The 12994-nt window shown below is 38.6% G+C and overlaps 1 protein-coding gene across 1 annotated transcript in view; it reads right to left on the bottom strand.

Moving 5' to 3' along the window:
* Positions 1–4881: 4881 nt before the first annotated feature.
* The window catches only part of TERB1 (telomere repeat binding bouquet formation protein 1), a 41313-nt gene continuing 33200 nt past the window's right edge, over positions 4882–12994 (bottom strand). Inside the window, exons 15-17 of the mRNA XM_030298970.1 lie at positions 10148–10297; positions 9785–9850; positions 4882–5133 (exon numbers count right to left, since the gene is read on the bottom strand). Of these exons, the coding sequence (XP_030154830.1) occupies positions 4946–5133; positions 9785–9850; positions 10148–10297 (404 nt within the window). The 3' untranslated portion in view covers positions 4882–4945. The remainder of the gene's footprint in view (positions 5134–9784; positions 9851–10147; positions 10298–12994) is intronic.

Below are 12994 nucleotides of genomic sequence, written 5' to 3'. Positions count from 1 at the left end.
GTCCTCGCCGAGCTATCCGCTAGCGATGCGCCGTCGAGGGCCCAGGCTAAGGAGAAAAGCTCAGGCTTTGGAGTGAGACTATTACACGATAGCGCCATTTATCTGGCGCTGATCTGTGCCAGTCACACATTATCTCATTGAATCGTATCTAACCCTTTTACAGACTAGAAACCTGAAGCTCAGAAAACTTAAGAAACCTGGCCAAGGATCCCAGTGCTAAAAGGTAGCATCCCAGTACTTCAATCCTATTCACTGAACTTAAGCTATCATGAATTTTGCCTAATTCTTAGCCCCGCAATGAAAGACCCATCTTAAACTAGACCCCCAAGTCCTCATAAATATCCCGCTTTTCACCTCACTCCTTATTGAGTGCAAGGTAGTAATCTTTACTGCAGCAAACAATACAATTGTGTTTATTAACTTTTTTTTTTTAAGTTTATTTGAGAGAGAGGGCACGAGAGCACGCTAGCAGGGGAGGGGCAGAGATAGAGAATCCCAGGCAGGGTCCAAGCTTTCAGTGCAGAGCTCCACACGGGGCTGGATCTCCCAATCTGTGAGATCATGACCTGAGCTGAAATCAAGAGTCAGATGCTTAACCAACTGAGCCACCAAGGGTTTTCAAAATGATATTTCCAGGGAGACAGCATTTCACAACAGAAATAGGCAGCTTTGATTTCCTTTCTTGGGGGTGGGGGTAGTGACAAGAAAGATATGTGAAAGGATAAAAGGTCAGGGAGACAAGGGGAAGGAAAAGGGTAATGGAAGGAAAAAAAATACACTTCACTCATGGAGCTTAACTTTAGTGGCCTTTGAGGGTTCTTGCTATCCTCTGTGGAAAACGCTCACTTTACAAGGCATTTCTAAATATCACAAGGAAGTGGGATATGGCAGAAAAGCAACCACCTACGTGAGTTTCAAAGGAGTAGAATTCTGATCCTGGCTCTGCCAAAATGTTGGCAGCATGAGTTACAGGATCCAACAAATGGGCATAGCATCGGCCAACCTGAATGTAAGGTTCAAACAAGGCAGTGAGAGTGAAAATCCATGAAGAGTTACACCCTTAGAAGTCTGGAAAGTATTGTAAGTCATAAAAAGGCAGTGTCTGGATTTCCGTAGGACAGAAGATGGAGTTTAAAACTCCAGGCCAGTGAACTTCATCAGCCCTAGCTGAAATTCTCTAAATGTGACTAGATAGAAAAGGAAAAGATAGGACAAGATTCACAGTCTCTCTCTCTCTCTCTTTTTTTTTTTTTGCAGGAATGCCAGGCAAGAGGATGCTAGACATAGCAAATGCAGATTTCAACGGGGCATTTGACAATTCACTCAAAGTGAAATGTAGCCTGGATGATAGCATTGCAGCAGGTCAAAGACCAGGCCCAAAGGGAACCGATGAACAGGGATAACCAGAGGCTGCTAGGAGCCTGCCCAGCCTCTCACCCTGGCCCAGCACCTCAAGTTACCCTCAGTGACTTGGATGAGAATGCAGCATCACACTCAAAGCTGTGGATGATCTGAAGTAGGAAGAGATGCCTAATATACTAGATGACAAACTGGGTACAGACATACTCTGGCAGTAAAGCCACATTTCTTTCTGGACACATTTTTTTTTTATGTTTATTTTTGAGACAGAGAGAAAGACAGAGTGTGAACGGGGGAGGGGCAAAGAGAGAGGGAGACACAGAATCTGAAGCAGGCTAGAGGCTCTGAGCTGGCAGCACAGAGCCTGACGTGGGGCTCGAACTCCCTAGCTGTGAGATCATGATTGGAGCTGAAGTCGGACACTCAACTGACTGAACCACCCACGCACTCCCTGGACACATTTTATCAAGACAAGTAAGTGTCCAGTGGTCAGTGACTAAGCCCATAAGGAGACATGACACTGTTCTGCTGAAGCATGAAGTAACTGGGCTTATCAGCATGAAGGATAGAGAATGTAGAGGGAAAAGGAGAAAGTGATGAATAGCTATCTTTTCCTTTCTCAAGGATTGGCATGTAGAAAAGAAATTCAACTTTTGTGGTTCTACAGAAGGTGCTTGAAGAGGGCACATTTCATTTTAATCTAAGTTAGAACTGACCACCAATTATCACCTTGTGAAGTAGTAAATTCCAGGTTTCTGAGGATTTATGCAAAATTAAAGACAGCCACAAATGTTGAGATTGTTGTACAGCAGTTCATGCCTCTGGCAGGGAACTATAACTGAGGTCAATTCCAACTCCAAAGGTCTGTCATTATTAAAATCATTTTTTATTCCCTGTTGATTTTGTCATGTCTAAATTCCTAAAGCTATACAGTTCTCTAATATGTCATCGTTCTTCCACTTTCCTTTTGATGTGTCTTCATCTATTTTATTACCAAATATTTCCATCTGAGGGGAAAAAAAGCAGCTCATGTTAACCAAGTTAGTGAAGAGTTAGGATAAAATTTCAAGGTTTCAGAAGGCAATATAGCATTGGTTAATTTTTTTTAATGTTTATTTATTTTGAGAGAGAGACAGAGCATGAGTGGGGGAGGAGCAGAGAGAGGGAGAGAGAATCTCAAGGAGGCCATGCACTGTCAGCACAGAGCCTGACTTGGCTCGATCTCATGAACTGAGTGATCATGACCTGAGCCAAAATCAAGAGGCCAACACCTAATGGACTGAGCCACCCAGGTGCCCCAGTATTGGTTATTTTAAATATAGTCTCAGTAACTGACACAAATCAGTGTCTAACCGACAGTATATCATATTCTTGGGGATGCTTGAGTTAAGCAGTGTTTGATTTTTCTGTTAATTTCCGATCAATAAAAGAACTATTACCTGAGACCCACTTAAAGTAGAAAAACATGTTTAAATCCTTTCTGAACATCTGTAAGAAACAACTCCTGATTAAGCCAATAAGACTGACAAAACAATGTTTTCCCCTTTGACCTAAAACAACTTTCCTAAGTCTTGAGAAGTGCAAATCAAAAAGCCTATTTAAATGGACAAGATTTGGGGCGCCTGGGTGGCGCAGTCGGTTAAGCGTCCGACTTCAGCCAGGTCACGATCTCGCGGTCCGGGAGTTCGAGCCCCGTGTCAGGCTCTGGGCTGATGGCTCAGAGCCTGGAGCCTGTTTCCGATTCTGTGTCTCCCTCTCTCTCTGCCCCTCCCCCGTTCATGCTCTGTCTCTCTCTGTCCCAAAAATAAATAAACGTTGGAAAAAAAAAAATTAAAAAAAAAAATAAATGGACAAGATTCATTCACACTTGAGATGCTATAAGGAATTTTCCTAACTTTAATTTTTTTTTAATCTTTATTTATTTTTGAGAGAGAGAGAGAGAGCGAGAGAGAGAGAGAGAGAGAGCAAGCAGGGGAGGGGCAGAGAGAGGGAGGCACAGAATCCCAAGCAGGCTCCAAGCTGTCAGCTGGGAGCCAGATGCGGGGCTGGAACTCATGAACTGTGAGATCATGACCTGAACCGAAGTCGGACGCTTAACTGACTGAGCCACCCAGGCACCCCTTTGTAATTTTAAATTATTCTTGTATTCAGGGGCGCCTGGGTGGCTCAGTTGGTTAAGCGGCCGACTTCGGCTCAGGTCATGATCTCGTGGTCTGTAGTTTCGAGCCCCAGGTCGGGCTCTGTGCTGACAGCTCAGAGCCTGGAGCCTGCTTCGGATTCTGTGTCTCCCTCTCTCTGACCCTCCCCCGTTCATGCTCTGTCTCTGTCTCAAAAATAAATAAACGTTAAAAAAAATAAAAAAAAATATTCTTTTATTTAAAGGAAATTTTGAATTTAAAGAAAATTTTCTGCTTATTGGCTCTCTGCAATTTTCATTATGGATCAGAAAATTAGAAATTTAGTAAAAATTCTGGGGCACCTAGGTGGCTCAGTCGTTTGAGTGTCCGACTTTGGCTCAGGTCATGATCTCGTGATTTGTGAGTTTGAGCCCCACATTGGGCTCACTGCTGTCAGTGTAGAGCCCACCTCGGATCCTCTGTCCCTCTTTCTCTGCCCCTCCTTGCTTTGTGCTCTCTCAAAAATAAATAAAACATTAAAAAATAAATTTAATAAAAATTCTTAATTTATCCAAGTAGATATAGTCATGATGTGAAAAGGTCAAAGAATACAAACTTTTCTGGAAATACCTTTTGGGACTGAAGAAATCTATTACAATGACACGAAGCAGTGAACCAACGGGTATATAAGAACAGGTGAGCTTTAAGGCTCTGATACTTGATCCCTTTGCCACAGCAACAGCATATTAAGTTTAATAAAGGCTGCAACAGCATCCTTTGGGGATCAGGATAGGAATATAAAAAGAGTAAGAAAAATAGACAACTGAGGTCAAATAGCTTGGTTTTCCACTAGAAGAAAACTAACTTAAATGATAAAAATTTGTTCTAAGCTTTTAAAAAGCAAAGGCAAATAAACATACACCAAAAAAGTGAACCTGACCATAGAATTTGGGGATATTCAAAGGAACTGCACAATTAGCCTCTAGAAGAGGAAACATTTTAGTTTAGCTAACAAAATGTCAAACATTGATTTAATATGTGGGAACTTCATTTGAACAGCTTGGGAAACTATTCTAAATTCTGGGGAGGAACTTACACAGGGTGAGAATATATACTAAAATCCAAATGTCTCACATGGTATCCATTACAATATATTGTCAAATAATGCTTAAAGGCTGATTTTTTTTTCTCTGACCTGTATTCTTTGAGCTTAAGGAAAAATAAAAGCATATTCCTAAACAAATGTTTGACCTTATAAAGGAATTTTGCTTACTAATCTACACATTAAAAAGTGTATTTGTTTTATAAATTACTTTAATAATTCAAAGAGATACAGAATCACAAGGAGTATTTAATTAAAACAGTATTGTTTTCACGTTCTCTGTTTCATGAGAGTTTAGAAGATTTTAAATTGTGTTTCAAGCCATTGTATTCTATTAGTTAAACCTAAAAACTGACAAGTATTCTGATCAAGGAGCTTCATGCTTGGAGCCTTTGGTCAGCTTGTGGTATTTGTGAGCAAGATCCACAGCCTTCCGTCCTTGCTGAAAGGGGAAAGACCACAAAATTAAATTCCAGTGATTTCCCATTTTCTTAACTCCATTGAAAAGGTAATTTACTTCTTCTTTGGTAAAATTTTTACGAATTCTTCTTTTTTCTGTAATTAATGAGAATCGTAGAATATATAAGTACTTGCTGAAAAAAGGGATCTTCTTAACTTACTCTAAGGATAAGTTCTTAACTTACTCTAAGGATATGAACTATGTAGTGAGAAAGCTTCATGCCTGCATTACTCATCATATAGAAATTCATTTCAATTTTAAAAATTGAGTGCCTACTATTAAGCTAGGTCTTATCACTGTGAATTCTTCAATAATTTTAACAATTCTATTGCAATACGTGGAACATCTTTCAATCAAGAAGCACAAGAATTTATAAACATTTGATTTTTAATTCTCTCAACATTCCTGTGAGGACAATTAACAGACAGCTTACCTATCTTACAGATACAGTCTTCCCAAAGGGCTCCAAAACTTCATAGAATAAAAAAGAATATCGACACTTGTTACTTTAATTATCAGCCTTGATAAATATTTTTTTTAAAAAGGGTCTTTTGAAATTCACTTTTAAAAACATTCACTACCTGTATGGGTGCTCAGCTTGATTAAAACTCAAAAAATAGGCTGCACAAGGGAGAAGGAAGTTTTTAACTATCTGGTTATTAGGGATACTTTCTACAACAGAAAGAATATGCAGTTGGTATCTGTGTACATAAATATCTTCTGGTGATGATTACTAGGAAATAGTTTTCTTGTAAGGTTTTTTGTTCATTGCTAACTCATGTTATCATTGTAGATAGATGTTGATAGGAGGAGTTTTCTCTACTTCCACTTAAGGCTGCTATTTACTTTAGAAGGAATTGAAACAGTGGTGCTGGGACAACTTTAGAAAATCTTGCCCTTGCAGGTCAAGACTGTGAGCCATTTGTCTACTTCTCCTAGGATAGGAGGCATGGTTCAGATCTTTTAAAACAGAAATGAAAATCTTGCCAGAAGAAGGCTGAGAAATCACTGAAAATAATGTCTGATGATTACTTAATGGTATTACTTAGAATGCAAGGTCCAGGAAGATAAGAATTATTGTCTGTTTTGCTCACCGTTATATCTCCAGTGCCTAAAATAATATCTGGCACATAGTAGATGATCAACAAATATTTGTTAAAAAAAAAAACCTAATTATTGGTAAAAAGTGTTTCAAACTTTTAGCTCTACTAGAGCTTACTTTTAGCTCTACTAGAAAGCTGTCATCTAAGAAATAGAGGATTTCAATTTCACTTGCTTAATGATTTGAACTCATAATCAGGAGTGGACGGGTTATTATAATGTTCAGGATACTGGGGTCCAGGAATTGTTCATGTAAAGCCAATTCTCACTTTTCCAATACAGCTGCCATCTCACTGACTCCTACATCTGTGCCCAATTCCTCAAAGGTTATTGCAGCAGAGTATTGAGCAGCCTAGAAGGAGGAAGCAGCTCTACCCTACAGGGCTCCCCTTTGTGAGTGACTATCTCAGGGCTCCCCTTCTTTAGTGACTATCTTTTTATTTTTAATGCTTGGTTACTTTTGAGAGAGAGAGAGAGAGAGAGAGAGAGAGAGAGAGAGAGACCATGAGCAGGGGAGGGGAAGAGAGACAGGGACAGAGGATCCGAAGCAGGCTCTACACTGACAGCAGCCAGCAGGAGAGGGAGTGGGGGGAGGGGGCGTAGCTTGAATTCATGAACCACGAGATCATGGCCCGGAGCCTAAGTCAGATGCTCAACCAACACAGCCACTCAGGAACCCCTTTAGTGCTAGTCTTAACATTGATCAGGCTTTAGGAAAGGGTAAGGGAAAGTAGGCAAGAAGGTTCAATTCTAGGGACTCTTATTTTGCAAAATCTCTCAAGACACCAGTCTATCCTAAAAGAGAGCCAAGTCTCTTTAAATGCTTAGATGCTGCAATGGTCTCTTCTCAAAAGAATGGTTTCAAATTTGAATGCAACCTACAACCAAATGAATGCTCATAAATGTGTCTTGAAACGAAAGGGAAATCAAGGAGGAAAAATGGCAATGTACCAAACATTCTTAGCGTACTTATGAAAGAGAAGTTCAATCTAATCAGTATCTCAAGATGCCTTTCTAAATTCTAAAAAAGCAGACCAAATTATTAGCCTTTTGGCGTTAGCTAAAGCAATTCTAATCTACAAAAAAGATGTATGTACTTATGAGCTGAATGTCACTTAACAGTATTTAGGATCCCTCCGTATAATCAATGTACAACCACAATTATGTGCTTTTCATGAGGCTTTACAAATGATTTTACTATGTAAAATGATTATAGGATATTTAAAAAAAATTTTTTTTAACATTTACTTATTTTTGAGAGAGACGGACAGAGTGTGAGCAGGGGAGGGGCAGAGAGAGAGGGAGACACAGAATCCGAAGCAGGCTCCAGGCTCCGAGGTGTCAGCACAGAGAATGATACAGGGCTCGAACCCACAAACTGCAAAATCATGACCTGAGCCGAAATTGGATGCCCAACTGACAGAGCCACCCAGGTGCCCCAATTATAGGATATTTTAAATTGTTACACATTTGTTTTTAAGTCATGTTGCTGAAAAAAATCCATTATTCATTTGATGCCAACTCCTTGTCAAAAGCAAGTTTTCCAAGTGCAACATGTTTCTATGGAAAAACAACCATTTTCTAACAGTTTCTACGCAAAATATTACTTCAAAAAGTGGGCTGCCCCAAAGCATAAGAGACTGTTAAAAACTGAGAACAAACTGAGGGTTGATGGGGGGTGGGAGGGAGGGGAGGGTGGGTGATGGGTATTGAGGAGGGCACCTTTTGGGATGAGCACTGGGTGTTGTATGGAAACCAATTTGACAATAAATTTCATATATTAAAAAAAATAATAAATAATAAATAAATAAATAAATAAATAAATAAATAAATAAATTGCATGTGAAAAAAACAAAACAAAACAAAAAGTGGGCTGCCCTAGAGGAGTACTGTAGTTAATTTTAATTTGCATGCAGAATTTTTAATTAATTTTTTAATGTTTATTTTTGAGAGAGAGACAGAGTGTGAGTGGGGGAGGGGCAGAAAGAGAGGGAGACACAGAATCTGAAGCAGGCTCCAGGCTCTGAGCTGTCAGCACAGAGCCCGACGAGGACCTCAAACTCACAAACTGTGAGATCATGACCCGAGCCAAAGTTGGATGCTTAACCGACTGAGCCACCCAGGCACCCCGGAACGCAGAACTTTTAACATAGAAAAAGACCCAGATATAAAAAATAAATTTCAGGGGTGCCTGGCTGGTTCAGTCAGTAAGAGTGTGTAACTCTTGATCTCAGGGTTGTGAGTTCAAGCCCCATGTTGGGTAGAGAGATTATAAATAAACTTAAAAAAAACCACAATATTAAAAATAAATTTGAAATTTCTTTTAAGGCTTTAGCAGTGAAAATGGCCAAATAAAAGTATATGGTAAAATGTTTCCATATGAATGTCTAAATATCTTTGCAATAAATAACAGAATAATTCAATAAATGTTACTAAATTCCAGGTTACTTTGACAAGTAAAGTACTTAACTGCTTATTCTTACTCTGCAGGTATTAATTTCATATGAAGAGAAGAAAATGGTAATGTTCACTAAGTCTCTGTAATAAATTTGGAATGGTGATAAACCTGAAATTTTAATCCTGTAGTTAAATATAAATTCCCATAAATTAACTCATCATTTAAGAAGCATTTTGGTTTTTTTAAGTTTAGTTTTTATTTTTACTATTTTTTTTTAATATCCATTTATTTTTGAGACAGAGAGAGAGAGAGAGATAGAGCACGAGTGGAAGAGGAGCAGACGGAGAGGGAGACACAGGATCCAGAATCTGAAGCAGGCTCCAGGCTCTGAGCTGTCAGCACAGAGCCCGATGCAGGACTCTAGCCCACAAACCGTGAGATCGTGACCTGAGCCGAAGTCAGATGCTTAACTGACTCAGGCACCCTTGTTTATTTTTAGAGAGAGAGAGAACGTGAGTGGAAGCGGGGCAGAGAGAGTGGAAGAGACAGAATCCCAAACAGGCTCCACACTCTCAGCGCAGAACCAGATATGAGGCTCGATCCCATGAACCATGAGATCATGACCTGAGCTGAAATCAAGAGTGAGATGCTCAACCGGCTGAGCCACCCACGTACCCCAAGAAGTATTTTGATTTTTAAGCAGGGCTTTAAAGGTTTATACTATTTGTCTCTTAAATTTTGATTGTTTGAAGTGCTGTAGTTATGAACCAAAATCTTTTGCAAAATCTCTCTGAAGCACTTATACATAGGAGAATAATTTTGTTCTTAAAATAGAAATGTGATCAGGAGGATAGGACAGGGACTTCTGGAGAAAGACAGGCTTGCATTTGAATGTAAGCTCTGCCATTTGCCAACTCATTATGCCTTAAAGGGGAAATAAAATACTACACACCTTATAATGTTATTATAAGAATCAAAGGAAATATCCATAAAATACCTAACACCTAGTAAGTGCTTAATAAATGTTAGTGTCCTCCTGCTTCTTCCCCAGTGGGCAAGCAATGAGTGAGAAAGCAACATGAGGAAGGGAAGTGGGAAGCCCCTTTTCTTAGGAACTATGACCCTCATCAGACCCAACGGTTATCATTTAAGAACCATCAATGGGACTGAGAAACCATCATTTAGCTGTCCTCTTTTTCTCAGAACTATATGAAATTTAGGTTTATTTAATAATTAAATATATTAACTTATTCCTCCAGAGGTAGTAGATTCACTACTGAGTTGTCGTCTCCTACGTGGGGTCAGCAGAATTTCTGAAAAATACAGAAAACATTTAGTGTACTTAGAGTATCAATCTGCACATTAATTCCATTAGTATGATAGTTCCTTTTCCCCCCTTCTAATGGGAATCCTTAGATGGATTAGGAAGAATTTTTAAATGACCAGAGACTAAATCTTTTCCCTGGGTACATCTTAAAACACTGGTTGCTCTAAGATACTTTCTTTTCAACATGATTTTACCCGCTAACTTTTTAATATACTTCGTGTTCTAGATTACAGTTCAAAAGGTAGAGTCATAATAACAGTTTCAAAGCTGCTGAATTAATTACTTTTGTTACAGATAAGTGATTTCCTTAGTTCACTTTTATATCTGTCTTCAGCTTCCACAATGACTTTGTGACGATCACATTGGTATGGGCAAGAGTGCAAGAGCTTGCTAAAATTTCGGCTATTCAGGGATTTTCCTACTGCTATGCAACCTAAAAGAAAACAAATTAAAGTGATGCATAGGTATTACAAAATATCTAGTAACAAATCTATGAAAGCAAATATCTTTATGATGATAACTGAAGTAAAATCAGGAACTTAATTATAAATATGTCAAGAAGGTCAGTCATGTTAAGATTAAAGACAATACAATACAGTGAAAAAAGTGTTGCAATAGAGGTATGAACAGTCAGGATGATATAGAAAAGGAGCATCTAGTTTGGTCAGGTTCTCAGCAGGAGTCACCATTAGGAAAAATACCCAGAAGAAGTGACTCTTATGCCCAGTCATCTCTTTTTGTCTCAGTGTTTTATTATGAAATTTTCAAACACACAAGAGTAAAGGGAAAAGTATAATGAACTTCCACATATCCATCATTCACCTTCAATAATTATTAAGTTATGGTCAGTCATATTTTGTCTATAACCCACTTATTCTGCTCTGCCCTCCATGTATACACTAGATTATGGAGCCTGGAATTTGCATGAAACTATAATTTCATCTGTAAATACTTCATATTCATCCCTAACAGAGAAGGACTTTTTTTAAACACACAAAACCATTATCAAACCTTAAAAAATTATGTCTAATATAATCTAATATCCAGTCAGTGCTTAAATTTCCCCATCATTTCAAAACTTTCTTTTTACAATTGGTTTGTTTAAACCAGGATCCATGGGGCGCCTGGGTGGCGCAGTCGGTTAAGCGTCCGACTTCAGCCAGGTCACCATCTCGCGGTCCGGGAGTTCGAGCCCCGCGTCGGGCTCTGGGCTGATGGCTCAGAGCTTGGAGCCTGTTTCCGATTCTGTGTCTCCCTCTCTCTCTGTCCCTCCCCCGTTCATGCTCTGTCTCTCTCTGTCCCAAAAATAAATAAACGTTGAAAAAAAAAATTAAAAAAAAAAAAAAAAAAACAAAAAACCAGGATCCAAAGAAGGTCCATCATTACCTTCAGTTGAAATGCCTCAAGTTTATTTTAATCAATCTATTCTCCTCTCTTCCTCCTTGTCATTTACTTGATATAGACACTAGATCATTTATACTATGGAGTTACCCAAAGGCTAGGTTTCATTGATTATATCCTAGGTGCATGCTTTAAAATGTTCCTGTGTGTCCAATAAACTAGTAATTAGATCTGGATGATTGATTAGATTCAGATTCAATTGTTTTTAGTAGAATTCCTCACAGGCAGTATTGAGGACCTCTCACTGTATCATATTAAGAGGCACATAAAGTCTGACTATCTCTCTTTTTTTTTTAATGTTAAGATTGATCACTAGGTTCAGGTGATGTTAGCCACATCCATCCATTATAAAGTTCCCCGTCTGCCTGTCGCCTAATGGTATTAGTGGCCCACTACTAAAAGACTAGAAGTTAGCCAGGCAGGAAGTTGGCTAGGATGAGGACATTTCAAGTACCATAAACATGTGTAAAAGAACAAAAAAGTTGAAAAAGCATAGCGTGTTCAGAGAATTATAGGTACTTTGGTGTGGCTGGAGTATAAAGTATGAGAAAAATGTAGGAGGAAAGTTGAGTCTTGTGAGGGCTGCAGGGGGCCAGATGACAATGGTCTTGAAAGCCATGCTATTTCTATCTGCAAGTCAATGGGGAAGGAACTAGAGGGTATTTATTAAGCAGGGAAATGACATGATTTCATTTGTGTCATAGAAAGTTTAGCTGAAGGTAAGAGGTTCAGTTGAGGGGTTACTTCAACAGTCCAGAATATAAATGAGGAATTCTGAAACAAGACATTTACAGGGAGAATGTAGAGATTTCTGAGGTAAAAACTGGTGAATAATGAGCTACTGGGGTAAGGGAAAAGTTTAGGATAATTCTTAAGTAATTTGATAGTTGATTGAATGACAAAGTTTGGAATAAGCATAGCAACTTTCTGGCAGACTTAAAGAGAACAAATATGCAATAAAATTTAACAAGTGGAAGCAGAATAAAAGTCCACAAAAATTTAAAAGTCAGGCAGAGAGGCTGAGTCAGTGAGTTACAGAGAAGCACTGAGGGGCCTTTAGCTCGGTAACATGATAAAAAGCACATATTAGAAAGAGAAGTTAACAGCAATATGCTCATTACAGTTGGGGGTTGGTGAGACTTAAAACTGAAAAACAAAAAAGTGTAATTGAAAGTTGCTAGAAAGTTGCTGGTGTAATTGAAGCATGAAGCAAAAAGGGCCTATGTGGGAAAGAAGAAAAAATGAAATTTGACAGACTAGAAATAGGGGATATAAAGAGAAAAAATGGTTATAAATGATTTAAAGTTTGAAATCTGGGAGGCCAAAAGAATAGTGACCACACTAATAGAAATGGAGTGGCTGGAGGGAAGGCAATTTAAAAGGGAGAAAGATGCTGTGTTTTAAATACATTAACCTTGAAGTAAAAACAAGATATTGAAATATGTCTTAGGTGTAGCTAGAAAAGGAGGATGAGGCTATATATAATCCAAGGTAGAAGCCAAGTGTAGAGATAAAGATTTGAAAATTATCAGTATGATAGGTGATGCCACAAAAGCAGATGTTGAAACAGCATTGAGTAAGTGCTATAGATTATGTCTTGGGGAAATATGCAGAAATTTGGCAGGAAGAGAAAGATAAAGTAATAAAGGTGATAAAATGAAGTGTTTTTCAGACTTCTTGAGATGAGGACTAGTTCTATTAATCTGATCCCCATGCCTGCCAAAGAATA

This window comes from Lynx canadensis, chromosome E2 (genome assembly GCF_007474595.2).
Source record: "Lynx canadensis isolate LIC74 chromosome E2, mLynCan4.pri.v2, whole genome shotgun sequence".
Taxonomy (NCBI): Eukaryota; Metazoa; Chordata; class Mammalia; order Carnivora; family Felidae; genus Lynx; species Lynx canadensis.
This window is presented reverse-complemented; position numbering and strand designations above follow the sequence as displayed.